At 42.9% G+C, this 21,754-nt stretch overlaps 1 protein-coding gene across 1 annotated transcript in view; it reads left to right on the top strand.

The window, feature by feature from the left end:
- COL22A1 (collagen type XXII alpha 1 chain) overlaps positions 1-21,754 on the top strand; it is a 198,468-nt gene that overhangs the window by 15,303 nt on the left and 161,411 nt on the right. Inside the window, exon 2 of the mRNA XM_053944725.1 lies at positions 18,558-18,632. Coding sequence (XP_053800700.1) covers positions 18,558-18,632 — 75 coding nt within the window. The remainder of the gene's footprint in view (positions 1-18,557; positions 18,633-21,754) is intronic.

Below are 21,754 nucleotides of genomic sequence, written 5' to 3'. Positions count from 1 at the left end.
CATGAAAAAGCAGCTGAAGCCAGTACAGAGAAAACATTGCCTGTGTGTTTTCCTGCTCTTGGTATGAGCTTTTAATTTCACTTTCATCCGGAATTCCAGCCTAGATGCTAAGTTTGATTCTCTCTATGCTTCTGGGTTTGCAGGTGAGGAGGAGCTCTGCTAGGGTGATAGCATGAAAAAAATGGTTAATGCTGACTTTCATCAAGGAAAACAACATAGTGCTTACTCCCCTGTGAGCCCACCAAGCAGCATTTAACCTTCCCTGCTGGATTCACTCATTCTGCTACGGCAGCTCTTATTAATGAAGGTGGAAAATAAAATGATGAATTCCAGGTGTGGGAGGTGGATCCTCTCTGGGTTAAAATGGGCCAGCTCAGGTGTGGTTCTAGTAAGGTACACCATGGCAACATTAACTCAAAAGCAATTACATTTAGAAGTTTATTATAGAAATATAGAATGGGTTGGAAGGGACATTAAACATCATCTATTTCCAACTTCCTACTATGGACAAGGATACCTTTCACTAGATCAGGTTCTTAGAGCTCCATACGGCCTGGCCTTGAACTCTGATAGGGATGGGGCAACCAAAACCTCTCTGGTCAGCCCGTCCCAGTGCTTCACTTTAGAGTAAAAAAAAAAAAAAAAAAAAAAAATTCTAATATCTAACCTAAACCTACTGTCTTTCACTTTGAAGCCATTCCCTCTTGTTCTGTCACTCCAGGTTCTTGTAAAAAGCCTCTCCATCTCTCAGATGTTGAAAGGCTGCAAGCAGGTCACCCCAAAGCCTTCTCTTTACCTCCTGAAGAATCCAAATTCTCTCCACCTTTCTGTACAGGAGAGATGTTCCATCCCTCTAATCAACTTGGTGGCTTCCTCTGGACTTGCTCCCACAGGCTGATGTCCTATCTACATATATAAAGAGCTTAATGCAAATAATAGATTGGATGTACATGTGCAGCTTTATTTTTGTCTGGGCAGATACTGTGTGATGGAAACTTGAGCTTGCTTGGTATTTGTGCAAGATGTGAAGAGAATCATCTTTAAATTACTCTTTCATTTGGACTTGTACATTAACTTGCACTGACTAAGAAACTAAGAAAATTTTTGCCATATTAAATTCTGGCAGTGGTAATGATCAAAACTCCCAAACCACCTGTGAAAGAATATGTGATGAGATACGACCATCAGTACTCATCTTGCCTTTGGAAAGTATGGAAAACATGGAAATAGAGGGCACGTCATCAGTGTTAAAATTTGTTGCACTGATTGTCTGAATCCCATCAGCAAGACAAAAGTAGAAACTAGAAGCTGCTTCTTAAGGGACATGTAAGATTAATTTTTTTCTAACTGAGCATAGTTAATGTCTGAAAAAAGATCATCTATGGGGCTGGTAGAGTGTGCTCTGGCTTCTTTAAAATGCAGGCTGATGCCTTTTTAAGAGATGAGGTCTTGTTCATCTCAGCCTCAAACTGCTAGCTTTAACAGCATTTTCTTTTGAGAAAGATTATTTTCTGAAAGAGCAGATATTGCTGTGGCATATGAGATGTCTGATGTTGTGTGCAAGAGGCCTTGACGCTGGTCATAGTTTTCTGTAGATGTAAAATTTGTGAGTCTGGCAGAGAGATGGAGAAAAAGCTTTGTTGAGAGGTCACCAATATATTTTCCTTGTGCTTTCCCCCAGCAGAAAATCCACCAGAACCTCTCTATTAGACTCTGAGCTTTCAGACCTTGGAGGAAGGATATTTTAATCCCTAAGTGTCTACATATATAGGAATCTTTGCAGCATCTTGGTCCTGGCATGGGTGGAAGATGAGAAGAAAAATAAAATGAAAAATGTAGCCTTTGATTAGAAGGCAAACAGTGCTCTAATGGAGGTGATTAGAGACAAACTGTAGACTTTTTCTGGCCATAAGGCAATGGAGTGATTTTCTTGCGTGGTGGCCTGGAAGGCTGCCAAGCTGTTTCTCAGTAACTAATCCTGAGTCAGTTATGGGCACAGAAAACAACACCACATATCCAACACTTTCCAGGGAAAGGGGTCAGACACTGATGGTGGTGATCTCTGTAGGGAACAAGTTTTCAATTTCCCAGCAGGAGCACCGGCTCCATGTCACTCTCCCCAACCCATCTGCTTCCCAGAGAGGCAGTGGGGGAGCAATTCAAGAGAAGCTGGCCTCAGATCATTATGAAGACAGTCAGTTCTTTGAGAAGATAATGATGTGATGACTAGTGAATGGCTAGGAAGAAACAGATCCCAGATGGATCAAGCCTAACTATTAAAAGGGCTCGGGGTTTCCTTGTCTTACTTCTTATCTCATATGAAAATTCCCTCTTTCTGTAATTCCTTATAAAAGTATGTTCTGCACAAAGAAATATATGCACCTCTGTGGGCCTTTGTAAGATGGAGTCCCTGTCATCTAAGGCATTCTGGCCACAACAGCCACCACTATGAGGTTAAAGCAACATCCTGTGAAGCTGAAGCTACCAGTGTTATGAGTGACCACTGGTACATTCTTGACTCCTTTGTGCTCCACTGTTATCATGGAATCATATAATTATTAAAGTGAGAAAACACCTCCTGAAATCATTGAGTTCAACTCTTATCCTGTCACTCCTTGTCCCTCAGGGCCACATCTACACATTTTTTGTGTGCTTCCAGGGATGGTGATTCCACCATTTCCCTCGGCAGCCTGTTCCAATGCCTGACTACCCCTTCAGTGAAGAAATTGTTCCTAATATCCAATCCCTGGTGCAACTTGAGCCCATTTCCTCTTGTCCTCTTAGCTTGTTACTTGGGAGAAGAGACTCACCCCCACCTAGCTACAACCTCCTTTCAGGGAGTTGTAGAAAGTGATGAGATCTCCCAGCGCCTCCTTTTCTTCAAGCTGAACATCCCCAGCTCCCTCAGCTGTTTTTTTTATCAGACTTGTGCTCCAGACCCTTCCCCAGCTTTGTTGCTCTTCTCTGGACATGCTCCAGCAACTCTGTAATCAATACTTGAGTAACTCAGCAAAATATCTGCTGGTTCTGGATATCTCCATGTGAGCTCTGGGATGGAGGGAACCCCTTTGAACACCCCAGCTATCTCTGTGGATGTTTGTGCTGAGCAGCAGCAATGGAGGGCCTGACTTTCCATTTGCCCACACAGTGTAACCAGAAGAAATGCCACCCAGAGGGATGTCCTGTGTCAGCACAGGCCCTTGGAAGCCACCCCACTGCCAGTAAAACTCCTGGGCCCTGGCACTGTCCCACCACAGCCCATGGGACACTTGGTGGGATGGGTTCACTCTGCGCTAATGAGCTCTTTCTAAACAATGACCTGACATGGTTGAGGGAATAGCAGAGTCCCAGGCCAGGAGCCTTTTCCTAATGGGCAGTGGGAATGTGGCATCCCAATTTTGGGTGGATGGGAGTAGGGAGAATAGTTTGGCTCTGCCTTCCTGCCCTCCTGGCCAAAGAATGAGTTTGGTTTGTATAGAGATATGTAAGTGCTGAGCATTGTAAAGCAAACAGGATGTTTGAATGGGGAAGCATTGGTCCATACTACACTTTTTTGTGGTTGGTGGGAGTTTCCTCAGCTAGTCATAAATGCTGTTGCCAGTTCTTGTGTAGTGGCACAGCTATCAGGTTTGTAGGTCATTCTTAGGCAAATCACATTCTTCATGGTGTTTCTTTTCCTGTGTGAATTTGGGGTTTGGTACAGTGACCTGTGAAATCTCATCCAGGATGTTGCTGGGATGAGAAGCTCAGTGAAATAGCCAAAGCCAAGAATGTGATCACAGAGTCAGAGAATCACTGAATTGTTTGGGTTGGAGGGGAAATTATAAGATCATGTAATTCTAACCCCCCTCTAGGGCTAGAGACACCTTTGAGTCAATCAGGTTGCTCCAAGCCCCATCCCACCTGGCCTTGAACACTTCCAGGGATGGGGCAGCCACAGGTTTTCTGGGCAGCCTGTACTAATGCCTCATCACCTTTATAATAAAGGATTTCTTCCTAATCCTTATATCTAATCTAAACCTACTCTTTTCAGTTTGAAGCTATTTCCCTTTGGCCTGTCACTACCTGCTCATGTAAAGAGTTCCTCTCTAGATTTCTTCTATTATGTGAAGGTTTTTCAGTGCTTTCCAAGCCAAGACTGTCTTTGACCTCTCCACGTGGGGAACTTGAGGAAGCTGCCTTTCCTGTTTTCTGCTTTTACTTTTGTGTGATTTATCCAGATTTATCTCTCTTCACCTGAAAGGCTTCACATCCTCAGACTGAGTTTTGCAGGCTCACAGCTGTAACAGGACTCATTTGTTTGATATCAGGCCTTGGTCATTAGGGATAGAGCTGACTTTGAGGTGTCCTGTGCTATGCTTTTAGCTTTCTTTCTTTGTGATCAGCAACAGCGGCAAATGGGTGTACACAAAACAAAACACCCAGCTACATTCCTCACTCATTTACATTGATCTAAAACCAGATTAATTTCACTTTAATGAATGAGCAACTAAGCAAGAGAGTTGGCCTACCACCATACTTTGTACTAATTAGTATTTTTCTTACCAGTGCCTGCAGAAAAGCCAATCTGTTTTCTTTTCTGGGCTGAAAAACACCCTCTGTGGTAATTTTCATCGCCAGCATGTATGTCATTCCTCTGGGCTTCCGCAGCCTCTTAGAAAAACCTGTTGCAGGGCAAAATAATTTCACCAAGCTTCTGGTGTTCAGCAAGCGTGGGGCACGGAGGGCTGGACATGCTCTTTGCCGTGGGGACTTTCCTGGAATTCATGCTGGCCCCCATTTGCTCATAGCTGGGTTTTGTGATAGCTGCTTTCCATGCAAAATAGCTCAGCTTTTGTGGCATCCTAGCGCAGACCAGTGTGAGTGGCAGCTGTGCTCTGCGGCGAGGGGAGCTCTGCCTTTGTTGGAGGGGTGGGTACTCACTCCCAGTTATTCAGAGCCTCAATTAAAGGAGGCAAACTGTGGTTATTAGTTGTGCTCACTGGGGCAGAGCACAATGAGGTCAGCTCAGTGTGCAAGGGAACCCCCTGGATGGCTCAGGCAGCCCAGGCCTCCCAAAGACCCAGGGGGAAACAGGGAGGGGAAAAGGACAAAGCTTGGGGTGCCGGTGCCAGGCAGGGACACTTGGGCTGAACGTATCAAAGGCAGCCCTGCTCCCTGGAAGGGCTGTGGGGCGATGCGTGGGAATGGCGCTGGTGCCAGCAGATCTTGGCAGTGGGGCCTTTGTTCCACCGGCGGGATTTGCTGAGCTGATGGATCCCATTTCCATTGCCCTGGAGGAGAAGGTGGCAAGGGGCCAACTGGTCCACACTGGGACTTGTGCAGCGTGTTTTAGAGTTATTAAAAGGTTCTTTTAAGAAATGGATTAGCTTCCTCAGCTCTGTTTTTCCATCTTCTGCTTTCCCCTCTCATGTGTGTTCTGCATAATTTTTATAATGAACTTGCAGTCTTGCCACTTCAGGCTTTTGGCCACTCTACTTAATGGCAATTATACAGAATATTTATAATCTTATCAGAAAGTGCTAATGAAAAGCTTTAATGTGTCTAGCCATTTTCTTGCAGCAGACTTCACTGTTCCTTCCTTCACACAGAAAGTCCCACGCCTAGCATGTGGCCTGACACAGTTCTGTAAGCACAAACTTTTCACCATGATCCTCACCTAGAAACAATTTCTTCTTCAGGTCAGCATCTAAAATATCCACTCCCAAAGTCAGTACCTCAGCAAGCCACGTCAGATAAACTTGCACCAGCCTTCACCACATACACTTATAGCTCAAGTTGCTCTTTAAGAGGGGAGGAGCTGCAAAAGGAAGCTGGGAACTTCCTTAGGATTACAGTTCCTATGATAACATTAGTTCCTCTTCCAGTTCTCCCTCTGCATGGATAACATAACTGCAAGTCAAACCTTGCTGAATAGGCAACTTCCCCAGGAAGTAAAGCTGAAATGTAATTTTTCCATCTTCCTTGAGGGACAGAATCTGTGATCCAGGCAAAATAACAGCTCTGATTGCTCAGTACTTGCACAGATGTCTAATTCCTCTGTAGCATGCACCCATACCTTCTCCATTGCTTCTGGATCTTATGGGCAACTGGGAATGACTCTTCAGCATTGATTTTCCCTAGTTCTCCCTGACAAAAAACCAAAGCTGGTTGCCCTGTCCTTTACTGGGTGTTTGTGAGCCCTCCTGGCTGTTCTCTCTTTGTGTGCAGAGACACATGGATGTTCCAGCCAAGCTCTGGCCTTGATTTTATTTTGCTTTGTGCCCAATACACTCCCTTATAAAGTCTGGGAAATAACTGCTAAAGAGCTCCAAGAATTACTTTTTGAGGCATCAACTATACAGGATATAATCTACCTTTCTGCCAATGCAGAAAGGGGGAAGTTTACCTAAGAAGATAGGTTGGATATTAGGAAAACATTCTTCACTGAGAGACTTTTTAAGAATTGGAACAGACTTCCCAGGGAAGTGGTGGAGTCACCATCAGTGGAAATTTAAAAAAAATGAGTGGACTTTGTGATATGGTTTAATAGACATGGTGGTTAAAATGTAGGAGTCAATGAACTTGGAGTTTTTTAACAATCTTAATGATTCTGTGAGTCAGTTCTTCTATAGGACAGGGTTAAAAAAGCATCAAAGAAGAAGAGTCTGGCTGGTTCTCAGTGCCTGTGTGGCTCTTTGGTGCAATGAGAGCATCTTCACTTTAGCACTGTACAAAGGTGAAACCCGCAAAGTGTCTGTGCTGAAGAGAATCCTAGTGGATCCCCACAACAAGTGATGCAGAACTGACTGTGAAATTCCATTTCCCATCTATGCATCCCCACCTGATGCAGCAATTCCCAGCATATCCTCTGCAAAAACATCACTTAGGGAGGGGAAAAAAAAGTCCAAGAGGAAAGAAATGAATTGATCTTTGGCCTAATTTGAAAGGCAGGTTTCAGAGATCCTTGGAAAAATTTAGGGATGTGTAAATAAAAAAGTATTTTAAAAAACTCAAGCCTGTTGGACATGCTTTAAAATGTTTAGTGACCCTGAAAAAACACTTTGTGGGAATCAGTTTTACTACAGAAAACTTGCTGAACTGCTTCTGAGGCATCTGATACAGTACAGCAAATCTCCTTTCCTGAGGCCACAAGAAATTTTCTGAAACCCCTTTCCTTCTCAGGCTGGAGAGTTGCATGCACAATGACCACAATGCTGAATGTTGTCCTTCAGGACTCATCAGAAGCTCTCGAGCTAATACATTGTACTTCTGCCTGCAATTTCATTTTATTTCAGATTGAAACATCAATTCCAAATCTCTCATTCCTAGCTGACAGCAGGTAAAATTATCCCCCTCCCACAGTATACACCCCTAGGTGCATGAACTAGCAGACACTGTATTTTGGAGGAAAAGAAACCTCTCAGAATTGATTTGGGATCTCTTAATTAAATGCCTGTCATAGGGAAAATGCTAATTCATCAAGATCAAAACTGCTGGGCAAAACCAATTTATATGAGTTTTTGATCATGGAGAAGGATTGGGGAAAAATCTTTGAAGCTATTAAAATGCTTTATTTTGAACTTAGGGGTTTTTGCAATGTGGGGAAGTTCTAGTTTTGGTTCAAAATATCAGTTGCTTAATATATTTTAAAAAAAAATCAATGCAAACCATGTTCCCCGTTGGAGAGTCAGTGTGCTCAGCTCCCTGGAGAGGGACAATGGGGGCAGGTACCACTGGGCTGACTTTGCAGGTCCTCTGGAAACACAGATTCTCTCAAGCTGCGATATACCTTTTGTGGCTGTGCAGCTGAAAGTTTTACAGCATTAACTCATCCTAGCATGTCTGTGGGGAGGCTTGGGTTGTGCTGCTGGCAGACTGGCACAACAATAGCACAATTTGATTCCAGGTGTGTGAATAAGACAGCACAGGTGTATTACACAGTGTGGCAGCCCTGTATTAATGTAGAGGGTTTGATAAATGGGTTTTTTCCTGGCACAGATAAGCTTTTAGTGGGGATTGAAGATCTCAGTAGTCAGAAGTGGCAGGGCTATAGATGCTGATTGATGCCCATGTGCTTTCTCCTGCTTGACTCCTTTCTTTTTTGTGCTCCAGTTTGACTCTTTCCCTTTTCCCTTCTTGCACAGTTGTCTTGTCTGAAATATCTTCTTAGACCTCCTTAAAAATGAGTAGTTAACATTTCTGAGCAGGGAAAACTCAGCTGGGGGAAAGAAACAGGAAATTGGCATTTGAACTATGTGCACCTGGCTTGAGTAACGTAGCCCAGGTTGTGCCTGCTTTTATTTATTGCTCACAAATTCTTATTTTCCAGGCTCCACTTGTCACATCCTTTGTTTAGCAGAGTGTGGAGGGGGCAGATGCCCTCAAAACCACTTCTGGTTAAGTTGCTTTTCTTTTGGCTGCTTTTAGGCTTCTGAAGAGAGATTGCTGAAGTGCAATGGGAAGGAAGCACCCAGATCTTATGCAAACCTCCTTAGAAAGTTTGGGCCTGGTGGCATATTTGGAATTGGCAGGTGAATCAAGATGTTTGGATAAAATTAACATAGGACTGAAGTTATCTTTCAAAATTTAAGTCAGAAGTGAGCCCAGGCTTTCAACCTGGCTGTTTTTAGGTTTGTCTGAAAGCTGAAAAACCCAGATGGTCTCCTAAAGGTCTTTAAATCTGTTAAGACCTTTACAGGTATCAATGGTCTGTTTAAACCCTTTGGAGGTAAAGAAGTGAACACTGGGCTTGCTCCTGCCATCCTTCACTCGTTTTGAGTAATTTCTTTTTTCTGATGGACTCTGTAGCACCCTGGAAGGCAGAGATAGAGCTCTGGGAGCCAGCAGCTTTGGTGGCATCTGATTTTGGACAAGTCCTTTTTCTCACATGACCAATCATCCTCAAGCTGTTTCCATTGGTGTTCCCAAGGTTTAATCCCATTAGATTATCAGATCCTCTTCAAGAATCTCTTCTGAAGATCTGTATCACTGCAGAAGTGCCCCATTGTTTTCTCTGGCTGGTCTTGGGGCTGGCACATGCCTGCCACTACCTTTTGCCTCTGTGTGGCCAGTTCCATGCCCTGCCCAGGAAAGGCCAAATTCAACAGGATGAGGACAACAACCAGGCAAACTTCTGAGTTTGCTGAGGTGCATCCATAAAATAGCAGCCAGGATGTGATTTTAACCTGGTTTCTTCTAAGAGGAAACTAAAGTCACTTACTTTTCTTAAACTCTCTCCATTTTGCAAAGGTGATGTTACAATTCTTTACAAAATGAAACCCAACTCTTAGCCTGCTGAGTCATGTCTTCTATTTATACAGAAATTTCTTTGCTTTCCTCTTATGATATATTTATACTGCTGCTGGTCAGAGTCCCAAAGCCACAGTTACAGTAACCCTCAGAAATACCCACATGGAAGAAGATACTGTTCAATTTGCAGTTGTATAATTACACCAGAAGAGTAATGGCAGTCAGAGTCCCTCTTAAACTCATCCTTGAGCTATATTTCCCTCTTGGAACTTATCTGAGAACAGCTAGTGTATATTTATTGATCAGCTGAAAAGCCATGAGCTTTGAAACAAGTTGCTTCTAATTAATTCACTTTTGGAACTACTGTGAGGGAACAGAATGCTTTACAGAATTGATTTCTTGTTATTATTCTGGACAAGTAATTGCTTTTATAGAAATTTAACAAATAAAATAACATTTGTGGTCTGCCCAGGATTTGGGTTTTTTTTTAAGAAAAAAATCAATTATAAACTGTGACTTGACATCTCAGCTTTCTGGCAGTGCTCAGATGAGGAGACTCCATGCTCTTGTCTCTGTGTAGTGGCACATGGGAGGATAATGGACAGACTGTCTTGTCCCTCCAGCCAGCAGTGGGAACTGATGGCTTCAGCAGATCTGTAGCTGCACTGCTCCATTGGACTCATCTGGGGAATGTGCCTTTGGTGAATGCCCAGTGCAAGTGAGATTGATGGGGTTTTATAGCAGAAATACTGTATTGTTCCTATTCTGTGAGAACCAACCTACCAGAGCTTCACACCAAGTTTATTTTTAATCATCCCAGTTGTTTCAATTACAGGACTAACACAGAATTGCTATCTTAAAACCAAATAAAACCCCCCACCTCTCATATGTTGATAGAATTTTATAACATTGAGTCCATCCTAAAATCAGTCATTGCTGTAAGAGATTTTGCATTTTTTGCTACTGCTGCTACCAGCTCCCTGTTGTGAAATTTGCTGCTGGCAGAATTTTGCTTCCATATTACTTGTTTAATAGCACAGGAAAAAAAAATAAGAGAGATCTGCATGTGTTCGTGAAATGCTTCTCCTGTTTCTACAACCAGCATCTGCATGTGTGGTACTGATCTTTATAAGTTTTAAAAGGAGTGTAAAGCACAGATGTTTTACCTTGGGTCTTCTTACACACCACAGAAATCTCATTGTTCATTACACGGGTGGATATTGGAATTGATCCATGTCCAATGGTGCAAAATCCAAGAATATAAAAACTTTATTTTCTAAACCTTAATGAGTGAGAAGGAGAGAGAGAATGATGGAATTTTTTATGCTTGGCAGTTCTGCAGCTGTGAGGTGGTGGGCAGGTGAGATAATCTACCTGGAGTGGTTTCTGTTCCATCCACAGACTGCTCATTCCCACCTGTACCCCTAGGGAGGCCCTGTGTGCTGATCTTTTCTTTCTGCACTCTCGGGAACCCCACTTTGGCAGGTGGGGTGGCTTGGTCTCCCCACAGCCAGGTGAGCTGTACCTTTGATTTGTGCTCTTTATCTGGGACACAAGGCCAAGCAGGAAACCTTTTTAGCCTTGCAGCGCCCTGTTCTCTCCAGCCTCTGAAGTACAGGCAGCAAACACCTAAAATTGTGCCAAAGAGCCCAGCAGCTGCATCAGGAGTGACATGTTCCATCTGTGCCAATAGAGCAGCTACTGGGGAAGGGCTTGCTGCTGTGGCTGCTGGCTCCTGGAGGGTGTGCTCCAGTTCAACTCCATACTGTCATCCTGTTCAATATTTTATAGGTCATTAGCATGAAGACATACTCATGGCAATTCATCTGCTAAGGCAATGGTTGGTCACTCAGGAGAAACCCTGTGGCTCACTCCAATCAAAGACACTTAGCATGGTGAAGCTTCACCTCTTTCCCAAAATGAGAGAAGGAGATGGACTCGTGCCCCAGAGCAGCAATCAGCTCCTGGCCTGGATGGAGAGCAGCTGCTAATTGCTTTCCTCAAAACCTTGTGCTGTTTGCTGACAAGCTCCTTGGCACACAGTCTCTATGTTTGTTTAGGGGCAGACACAAGCAAATTAGCTTGGAAGTGCCAAGGCCTGATGCTATTTTCATAGTTCCCAGAGTGCCACTTATTCCCTGTGGGAGCATGTGCAAATTAATTCTGTATGCTGCTCACTTAAATGGTGCTAATTGCATCAGTCCTCTTGACAATATACTTCTGCTGCCAGTCATAGGACGAGTTTCTAGCATTTGTGTGGGTGCATTAGAGAGGGAGAGGTTCTCTGAGCATCCTGCAGTGCAGGTATCCTTTGGAAAGAGGAGTCCTCACCAAGATTCAGGAACTTCTCTAGAAAATGTTAAAGGGTGTCTGAAGCTGAGCTTAGGGTTAGATTATGGGGGTCAGCCTAGAGATGGGGCTGATGGGCTGTAAAGGATTCCCTGTGCTGGTGGAGGTGTGTAGTTGTCACTTCTTGTGTGCTGTTGGGATGGGAGCTACCTTTAGTAGCATTGTCTCTTTTGGAATCAAGATCCAGAGCACAGGACAGAGAGAAAGGAAAAATAAAAAAGGCAATTGATAGTAACAAAAGAAGAGAGAGATGCTTAGATCCAGGGTGAGAAGATGGTATAAATGCACAGTGCAGCCTGCCACATTGTGGGGAAAACAGTATTTGTCACGTCTCTCCAATGTGGAGCTCCAGTGTAAGTGAGACAGGACAGGAAAAAAATGTAGAAGAAGAATTTAACTTTTTTTATTAAATTTACTTTACTACCTTCAAAAGGACTTCAAGTGCTTTGCAAATGCCAGAACTCCCTGCATTCCTGCTTTCCCTATTTAAACAGGATACAGTATTTCTTTGCTGTGCATGCAGCCCCCTTCCCACTTTCCCATTTGCACTGAACGCATTTAAGGATTGGTGGCCTGTGACCATAAAATCAATTAACATTGTTGCTTTTGATCTGTATTAGAGAACTCTTAGCAAAGGATGATGTTTATGGGCTATATCTAAACTAGTATGGCCAGAAGCATTCCAGGGCAGTGGAATGTACTCCTCTTCCCTGGGGTCTGGCACATTTTGCCTCAGGCAAGCTGACACTCCACTAGAACATTTCTGGGGCCCACATGGGTACTTCCAACATGCCAGGGAGTATTCCTGGTCAGCAGCCATCTTGTTTTGGAGGCTAAGTCCATTTGTGAGCATAGATATGGGCTTGAACATGCCTTGGCCTCAGTGCCCAGGAATGCATCCAACCATGCTTGTTTTAATTGGATGGATGTAACTCTGGTGCCTTCGATAGATGTCTAATTTGGGAACTGTGTGTTCCTAGATTTCCCCTAGAAACAATGGGAAGAAAGTGGCTTTTTCAGGGCTACATCAGGGCACCTAAATTGGGTTTCTGCTCTGAATTGCTCTCTGAAGGAGCCCTGTTTCTCCATTCTACAGAAAGAGCCTTTCAAAGAAGAGTGTCCTCTTGCCTGGGACCTTAAATGAGTGTTGCATGGGAGCTCTCTGGGGTTTAATGCCCTGCAGTAATTTGCTTACTCTCTGTGTGGAACACACCATCTGCTGAGCCATGCCAGCACTGAATGGATGGTCACACAGAAATTCACTTTTTCTGGCTACTGTGCTGGAAAAGGAGAGGGAGCCCTGTGGACACAGGTCCCCAGAGTCCCACTGAAGTCAGGGACTTTTTTCAGCAGACAGGGGAGCCTGGAGAGCAGTTCAGCTGGGCACTGGTGCATTTTCAGAATAATGTTTTAGTGGAAAAATGTGACAGATTTATCAGGAGTACGGTGGGCTGTGGCTGTGTTTTCTCTACTTGAAAGCTGTGCGGTGGTGAGGGTTTGCTATTCCCTTTTCATTTCACATGAGCATTTATGAGCTCTACAAGGGAACTAGAGAGGGGTTTTTTGGCAAGGGTTTGTAGTGTTAGAAAAATGGTAATGGATTTAAATTGGAAGAGAGTAGAATTATATTAGATAGCATGAAGAAATTCTTCACATTGAAGGTGGTGAGGTACAGGAACATGTTAGCTAGAGAAGCTGTGGATGCTAGATCCCTGGAAATGTTCAAGACCAGGTTGGATGGGGCCCTGTGAAACCTGGTCTAGTGAAAGTGTCCTTGCCCATGGCAGAGGGGTTGGAAACAGAGAATCTTTAAGGTCCCTTCCAGCCCAAAGCACTCCATGATGCTCTGATTCTATCACTATAGTGACAGAAAGCCTTTGTGTGAGAGCAAATATGGAAACCTCATCCAGCATCAATGTAGGCATTATTTGAAGGAAAAAAGACTGAATCAACCTTGGCTTCAGCAGCCACAAACAAGTGATTTTCCTGGCACTGATGGACTTCAGGCTCCATGGTGTGAAGATTCAGTGTGATTTCCAAAAGGAAAGGAGAGTTGCACAAGGCATTAAACTGCAAGGTGTAATCATATAATTGCTGTGATGCTTTGTTGTACCTACACCTTGCTACAAATTATAATGTTAGTACAGACACTATTGCAGTATCATTATACTGTCAGGGCCGCCTGCCACTGTAGCTGAAAAAAATGCCACGTTTTTCCTTATAAATTTGTTTCCATGGTGGGTGGCACTTTATGGATTGGGTTATTTGCAGTGAAAGAATATCTGACAACAAACATTTGCCAAAAAATATTCAGTTAATATGAGCAGAGAGTGGAGGCATTCTTTCAAAAGAAGCACATTTAAAAGAGTGAGGGGGAAAAAACCCTTAAATTTGCAGGCTATAAAATGGTCTATGTGCAATGTTTTATAAAAGAAAAGTACAAATAAAGGTAGTACTATATATAGGAGTCATCAACTGACTGCAGGGAATTAGAAATGCTGGAGGAACTGCTGCAAGAGAACCGCCTGCGTAATTAAAGAACAGAGCTAATGGGTTCTGGGAAAGCTCCTCTGAGAAACTACTTGCATGAAATATTCTTGACTTTAAGAAAAAAATTTCTCACCAGGCCCCTTCCCCTTTAAGTTCAATCTCCAATGGGAAAATTATTTCAAAGTAGAAAAAATTTGCAATACTATCCACGTAAGAATATGAAACCCACCCACCCCTTAACCCAAATTTCTTTTTCTTACCAGGCTGTCTGCCTGTAAAGCTTTTCTGCCTGTAAAATTTTGGGAGACAACTTTTAGGGAAATCTGCATTTGCCCTGCATTCTCTTATTCATGGACAGGATTATGAGGGGCTAAACTTCAATGTCAGGGAATGAGACAACTCAAATATTTGGATTGGGAGTGTCACACCTTTTGAGAGAAACTAGAAAATTTCTCTTGTGGGAATGGAATAATGATGGAGATTCAGAGTATCTAAATCTCTGCCAATGCATTATGTGCTGCTGAGATTCTGGAATCCTGAAATTCTCAGTCTGGAAGGGAAAAAAAAAAAGAAACATGATAATAAATAATGTTTGCTTTAACCTTCTTGTGTTTCCATTCTCACCTCTCTACTTTATTCTTGTGAAACTTGACAGCTACACATGTTCAGCATTCATTATACACCAGTCCCCAGAGGAGCCCTTGGCAGCTGAGGGCTTGCTTATCCTTGAAAGAATTAAAATGAAAAGTAAGAAACTGTTTCAGTAGAGTCCTATGGACACAAGGATGGAAAGCTGGCAATGGGGATTCGTGTTTGTCACTTTACAGAGAAGGTTTCTCTATAGAAAGCCCTAAGGGGCAGCAGAATCACACCATTCCTAGCCAGGAATTGCTATAACAGATATAATACTGCCATTTCCCTTCCCTCTATCTTTAGGACTTCCTTCCTTCCTTCCTTCCTTCCTTCCTTCCTTCCTTCCTTCCTTCCTTCCTTCCTTCCTTCCTTCCTTCCTTCCTTCCTTCCTTCCTTCCTTCCTTCCTTCCTTCCTTCCTTCCTTCCTTCCTCCCTCCCTCCCTCCCTCCCTCCTCCCTCCCTCCTTCCCTTCCTCCCTTCCTCCCCTCCCCTCCCCTCCCCTCCCCTCCCCTCCCCTCCCCTCCCCTCCCCTCCCCTCCCCTCCCCTCCCCTCCCCTCCCCTCCCCTCCCCTCCCCTCCCCTCCCCTCCCCTCCCCTCCCCTCCCCTCCCCTCCCCTCCCCTCCCCTCCCCTCCCCTCCCCTCCCCTCCCCTCCCCTCCCCTCCCCTCCCCTCCCCCTCCCCTCCCCTCCCCTCCCCTCCCCTCCCCCTCCCTCTCCTTCTCCCTCTCCTTCTCCACCCACATGCTTTTCTCTCCCCTCCTTTCTCATTCTCTTTTATTTCCCCTTTGTTTTCTATCCCATTTCCTTGAACTTCTTTTGAAATGGCTTGGAGGCAAAGACACTCAAACAATCAGATCACTTTTCCAAACTTGCAGCCCAACTGTTACATTTTAATTGCAATAGGTTATTTAATGTTATTTTAGTGTTAGTGAATGTTCTGGAGTCAACATGTTCTTCTGACGTCTCTTTGCAGAACATATACTCTGTAGGACATATTGTCTCTTGCATTTAAAATGTTTGAGGGCTTTGGGATTTTTTTTTCATAGGGAAGGTTCTAAAAAAATGATATTTGGAAGCAAGGCTTAAGTCCCTCCTCATCAAACAGATTTCAGTGTGATTTTCTTACAGAAAAGGGGGTATCTGCAGTTAAATTATTTTCAGAAATTCTTCCTTCAACAAGAAGCTCTTACAAACCAAGGACATGGGGGTTCCTGGACTGCCAGTGCACATGGACAGCTCCTGCCCAGCCTCTCACCTGCTGCACCCCCAAGTCTCTCTGGGCAGAGCTGCTCTCAGTCCCTTCATTCCACAGCCTGGATGGATACAGGGGTTGCCCCAACCCAAGTGCAGCACCAGCACCTGGTCTTGTTAAACCTGATGAGATTTCCATGAACCACTTCTGGAGCTTGTCCAGGTCCCTCTGGATGGTCCCATCCTTCAGGTGTGTCAACAGCATCACTCAGCTTGGTGTCATCTGCAAATTTACATACACAGAGCTTCCTAGTCCCTCTAATGATGGGCCTTTGAAATTATGATAATGTAAGGCTATTAGAAGTTGAAAAAATGGTCCATATGTATAGGTATAGAGCAATTTGCCTGATCTCACTCACAAAAAATGTAATATTTGATATTGAAACCAGTGAATAAAGTATTACAGAGAAGGAATTATTATGTATCCCTATTCAAGAATTATAATTTTATGAGAAAGAGGTCATTACTAACAAAACTAATTTTCTTCTGCAGAGTTACAGTTTGGTTGATATGGTAACTACCTTGATAAAATACATTTGTTCTTTAATAAAGTACATTTTTTCTTAGGCATGGTTACTATGTATTGAATTGCATTTGCATTAGAAAGTAGTGCTCTACAATGGATTAAAAGCTGACTGATCTCATGTAGCAGGTGTCAGTGGAAAGTCATCATTCCTGGTGCAACTGTAAAGGGATATTTAACACTTCTAGTGCTATTAAAAATTTCCATGAACCTCGTGGATATAAATGCAAAATCTTTGCTGATAAAAATTTTGGATAAAGAAAATGATTGACAGAATATTATATAAGGTTGCAGACAAGAAAGAAATTTTAAACAATACATATTTAAAGGCAACTGCAAACAGAGGATGTAAAAAGGAGCAGAGGCTGAAAGCTCAGGTCAGTCAGCTGTACTTTCTCTTCTGTAAATCTGTAAAGATTTACAAATTAGCAGAGCCTCAGCTGCAGTGCAGATTTTTTTACTGTCTCTGCCATTGTCAATTGGTGCTCATTGCTGCAAATCCTCTGAACAAGTGTTTGCTCAGAGTTTTGCTTGGCAGGAGCAGAAAAAATGGGCGTAAATGCTCTTTGACACCAGAATGTTCACCTGTGTCAGGGGTTTCATAGAAAGGCTCCAACAGAAGGAGGGCAGCTTTTGTCTTGCCTTCCCAGCAATGCAGCCCTGGGTGTGGCAATGAGACCTGGTGGCTCCTTGGGACTGATGGATGTGCTGTCAGTCCAGCACTCTGCTCCTTTGGACATACAGAGCTGTGCTGATAACTGGGATGGGAAAGGACCAACCTCATTTGAGACTCTGTGAATTATTTTGTGGCTGGAAAGTCATTGGAAATTGAGCATTGCAATAAACTTCTTTCCATTGCCAGCTATTTATGCCCATTCCTTAGATGCAGGCAGGAGGGGAGGAGTCAAAAGGAGCATTGACATTTGTAAAATACAGGCAAAAGTAAGGCTACAGTTCTTTAAGAGGTAATAAAAGATTGTTCCTATCACTGTCTGCCCATGTGAAAGGTCCCTTCTACACTTTTTGAAAGCCCCTTTTAATTTGTGGAAGATGTTATCAGGTCTTCCTTGAAGGTCTTTCCCTTCTCTAGGCTGAGCAACCCATGCTCTCTCAGCCTGTTTTCACAGGAGAGGTGTTTCAGGCCTCAGATCATCTTTATGGCTTGCTAATAAGTCCAGTGTTATACATATAATGATATATATTTATTATTGTTGTTGTTACTATTGTTGTTGCTTTGTTATTGTTATAATTATAATATTGAAAATGTACAGACCTGATATCACCACCAGTTCTTCTCATTAAACTGATCCCTTGAGCTACCTGTCCTCATTGTTTACAAGAGTGCAATAAGCTATCGATCTGGGAAAAGAAAGCATAAATAAAAGTTGTTTTAAAGATTTGTCAGGACAAGGGTGGATACCTAGACAGTTCTCTGTGGAAATGCATTTATCTCCAATTGTGTTGACACTAATTGGGAGCATGAGAAATGGCTGACAAAGACTGGGTATTTTCATGACTTTTTAAAACATATGTGTAGGGGTGGATATTCTGCAAAGTTTTAGTCATTTAACTCCAACTTCTGCTTGAACAAAGTCAGGGAGGTTTTCCAGAGTAGAACCTGTCCTTTCTGAAAAGTTTGGGCAGCACCCCACCATCAGCTGGCTTTTCAGAACTTCCCTTCCAGCCAGGCTGAGAGTGGAAGCACATTCTGTATTTCCTTAAGTTTTTTTTTTTTTGTGACTTCCATGCAGATTTACAGACAGGAGAAAAACACAAACCCAGAGTGTTGTACCAGCTGATGGAAAGGCTCAGTTCATCTATTCTGTCTTCCTGTCTGGTCAGGCAGAAAAAAGGGGCTCAAAACCAGACATAGTGTACTGGGTCTCTTGTCCATCGTGAAGTTATGCTATAGGGGAGAGGAAGGGCATTTAGGATGGACAGAGCCTGGGATGGAATTATTGCTGAGGTGCCACGTGAAAGTTCTGAACAAAACCCGGAAGATCAGCCGTTGTTAGTTCTGCAGCTTCCAAAATGATGTGTTTCCTTGGGATAATTTTGTACTGGTTCTTTTGCTTTTCAGATGTCCTGTGTCCAAATGTCCACGTGGAAGGAGACCGGTTCAAACACACCAATGGGGGCACTGATGAGATCCCAGGTAAACAGACAAACTTTTCTGCTGTCCCTCTGGGAACTGAAATAACATAACTGTACATTTCTTGTGCGGTGCTCTGATTCATTACACCTTTCCTAGATGGAATTTTCTTATTCCAACACATGTTCAGTGGTGAAGAAGTGTATTAGAAACTGTGGGGCTCCAAATGAGTTATCTGTTGACAACCAACACCAAATTAATCACAAACTTTCTTTTTATATGGCATCAAATTAAAAAACTAGTGGAGCTTAGTGGAGTGCAATAAGTCCTGGAGATCACTTTTTTCTCACTGCTGCACATTTAGTGAGTTTTAATGTCCATTTATTTGATCTGTGATTGTTGTGGAAATCCAAGCACAGTGGTAATTACCACTGGAGAAAGGTTTATGTGTGCATTTATATAAATAAAAGATTTTCTGAAGCACTGGTGAGAGATCAAGGGGAAATACAGTCTGGTGATAGCTCTGCTTTTCTGTGAGGTCTGATATATCTTTTCAGCCAGTTAAAGGACTTAATATTACATATTTGCAGGGACTGTGCCTCTTTTCTAGCCTCCCAAGACTGCTTGAGCTGTTGGCAGGGAAAAGATGCCCATCAAGGTTGCATTGGGAATAATTGTGACTGACCCAAGGACATAACTCACTGCAGTGGGAGGCTGAAGGTTCTTCTGCAGCTTCATTATGAGTAGAAATACAGCTTTGCTACTCACTCAGAATTTTTTCATTGGAGGATTTTCACTGCCTGCACAAAATATCAGCTCCAACTGTGCTGTCTGTGGGCAGCTTATTTTGGCTGCAGTCTGATTACATCTGAGCCTGTGATAATGTTGGGTGGTAACATCTTTTGTGGTCATTAGGCCCAAGCCCATTATCCCCAAACACCTATTTTGAACTGCTATCTGTTGCTGGGTCTTACCTTAACCTGTCCTGAAAGTCCTCCTGTCTCTGGGCTGGGCAAACTTTAGAGCAACTCAACCCTCCTGATTCTGAATGAACCTATCTGCAGTGGAAGCTGCTGCTCAGAATGAGTAGGAGGAGTGTGTCCCTTCTCAGATGATCACCTTCTATGTGATTCTTTCCAGAAGAATGGAGCTACAAGTGGATTCCTATTTCCAGTTCATGTTTATCTGAATTTTGATTCAAGTGCTAACTAGTAGACTCTATGCTTTTATTTGACTTCTAAAACATATATTTTATTGAGCAATGTACAGGACAGGAATCCCAATTCAGATCTGGCACCAAAGTCTTTAGGTGTACATGCCTATATGCAGTAATATTTACATATGTATGTATATATATATATATATATATAGATATATACACACATATATATATAGACTCTTAGACTCATCTGTAATATTTTTGAGGTATTTTTCCTTTTATCTTCCAAGTCCCTCTTTCCTCCTAGGAAAGAAGTCAATATGCAGAATGTTAACATAAAAGATGACTTTGCTTTCTTAGATCTGTATGTTAGTTCAGGTTGGAAGGGTCCTAAGGAAATCATCTAGTCCAAAGTCCCACTCAAAATAGGGTCTCCTTCAAAATTTGGCCCATTTTAAAATTCTATCAGATGTCTCAGGACCTTGTATAATTGAGTTTTCAGTTTCTTTAAAGATGGACACTTCACAGATCCTCTGGGCACTCTTCCAGTTTTTTCAGTATCACAGTGATTTTTTTTTACCCACTATGTTTAAGGAGAAATTAATTTTTTGCAACATCTGATCAGGCTGATCATTCAGGGCTGTCATTTATTTGACCTAAGGGATATCTGTTCACTGTAAATGTTTACTGTTGCATTCAGTGTCTTAACAACAAATTAGTTACAGCATTTAGTTAAAGGTGACAACTTCAGTCCCTCACCAACAATACAGAGGATTGTAGAAGGCTCCTGACTGCTCCAATATGGTGGGGAAATTATTTATTTCTCATCTTGTTACTGGTGATCAGGAAAATGTGTGCCTCCTCCTTGGAAAAAATGGAAGAGATAGTCTGGGTCTGCTAAAGATTGTTGTGCTGCTGGAGATGGATCATGTAAATCAAAGTGCTGTTCCACTCCTTATGTGCTCCTCACTTACTCTATAGCATTTTTGAAGTCTCTGGGCTCCTGGGTCTGATTCCAACAGAACAACATTACCTTCTTCCAGCTAAACAGGAAAATTTCAGTTGGCCCACTGTGCTGTGCTTCCCATTCCAAAAGGATGTGTTGTGCTGAAAGGCTTTTGTGTTCTACCCCAAAGGGGACTGCTCTTCAGCTTTGAGGCACAGCCTGTGTGCTGCTCCCTCACACTTGGGAGGGATGTCCAGCTCTGGGATGTCTGTGGGTGACACCACAGGGGGAGTCTGTTCCTCTGCCACCCAGCTCCTCATATGTGCAAGGATTTCATTTAACACCTGTGCCTTGTGCTCCACTAGGAACCAGAATTGATCCTTGCCCAGCAGGCTCCTAACACTGAATTTCAGAGCTATATCTTGCACAGGCTTGTTTATAGATGGACACAAAGTGCAGTCTCATGGAGTAAAAGTTGCAGTAAATCTCATTTTGGGGACAGGGAAAAGGGTATTTAAAATCTTCTTAGATTTAACACCTTTTCCTCTCTCAGAGAGGGACAAGACCTCAGAACTGAGGGTCAGAGTGCCAAAAATCTTTCTGAGGATTTTTTTTTCTTATATTTTTATTGGGTGAAATGCAGCAGCAGAAGGCACAGATAATTGTTTCACACAGGGCATCACCAATTCCAGCCCTTTCATGTCTACTCTACCTGCATACAAGTTCTATCATGACCTGGTACATTTAGTTCTCTGTTTGCACTTAAGTGGATGAATTGAGTCACTCTGTATCAGCAGAAGTAAAAATAGAAGCTAAAACATAAAATGAGCTATAAAAGGAGGAACTCTGTGAGATAAAGGGAAACAGTGGTGAGGCTGAGGTGGAAGATTCATGGGATTTTGTTAAGTCAGAGGCTGAGAATAGGAATGAGGGTGGCTCCATGCAGAATCAAATAGCTACATCAAAAAAACCCATTGTGATCTGGAGGAGAGCCAATGCTCTAAACTGCTATTTTCCTTTTAAAAGACAGATGATTTCTTTTCTTTAGACAAACAGGACTAAGTAAATCTCATCTATCTG

This window comes from Vidua chalybeata, chromosome 1 (assembly GCF_026979565.1).
Source record: "Vidua chalybeata isolate OUT-0048 chromosome 1, bVidCha1 merged haplotype, whole genome shotgun sequence".
In the NCBI taxonomy this organism is placed as follows: Eukaryota; Metazoa; Chordata; class Aves; order Passeriformes; family Viduidae; genus Vidua; species Vidua chalybeata.
This window is presented reverse-complemented; position numbering and strand designations above follow the sequence as displayed.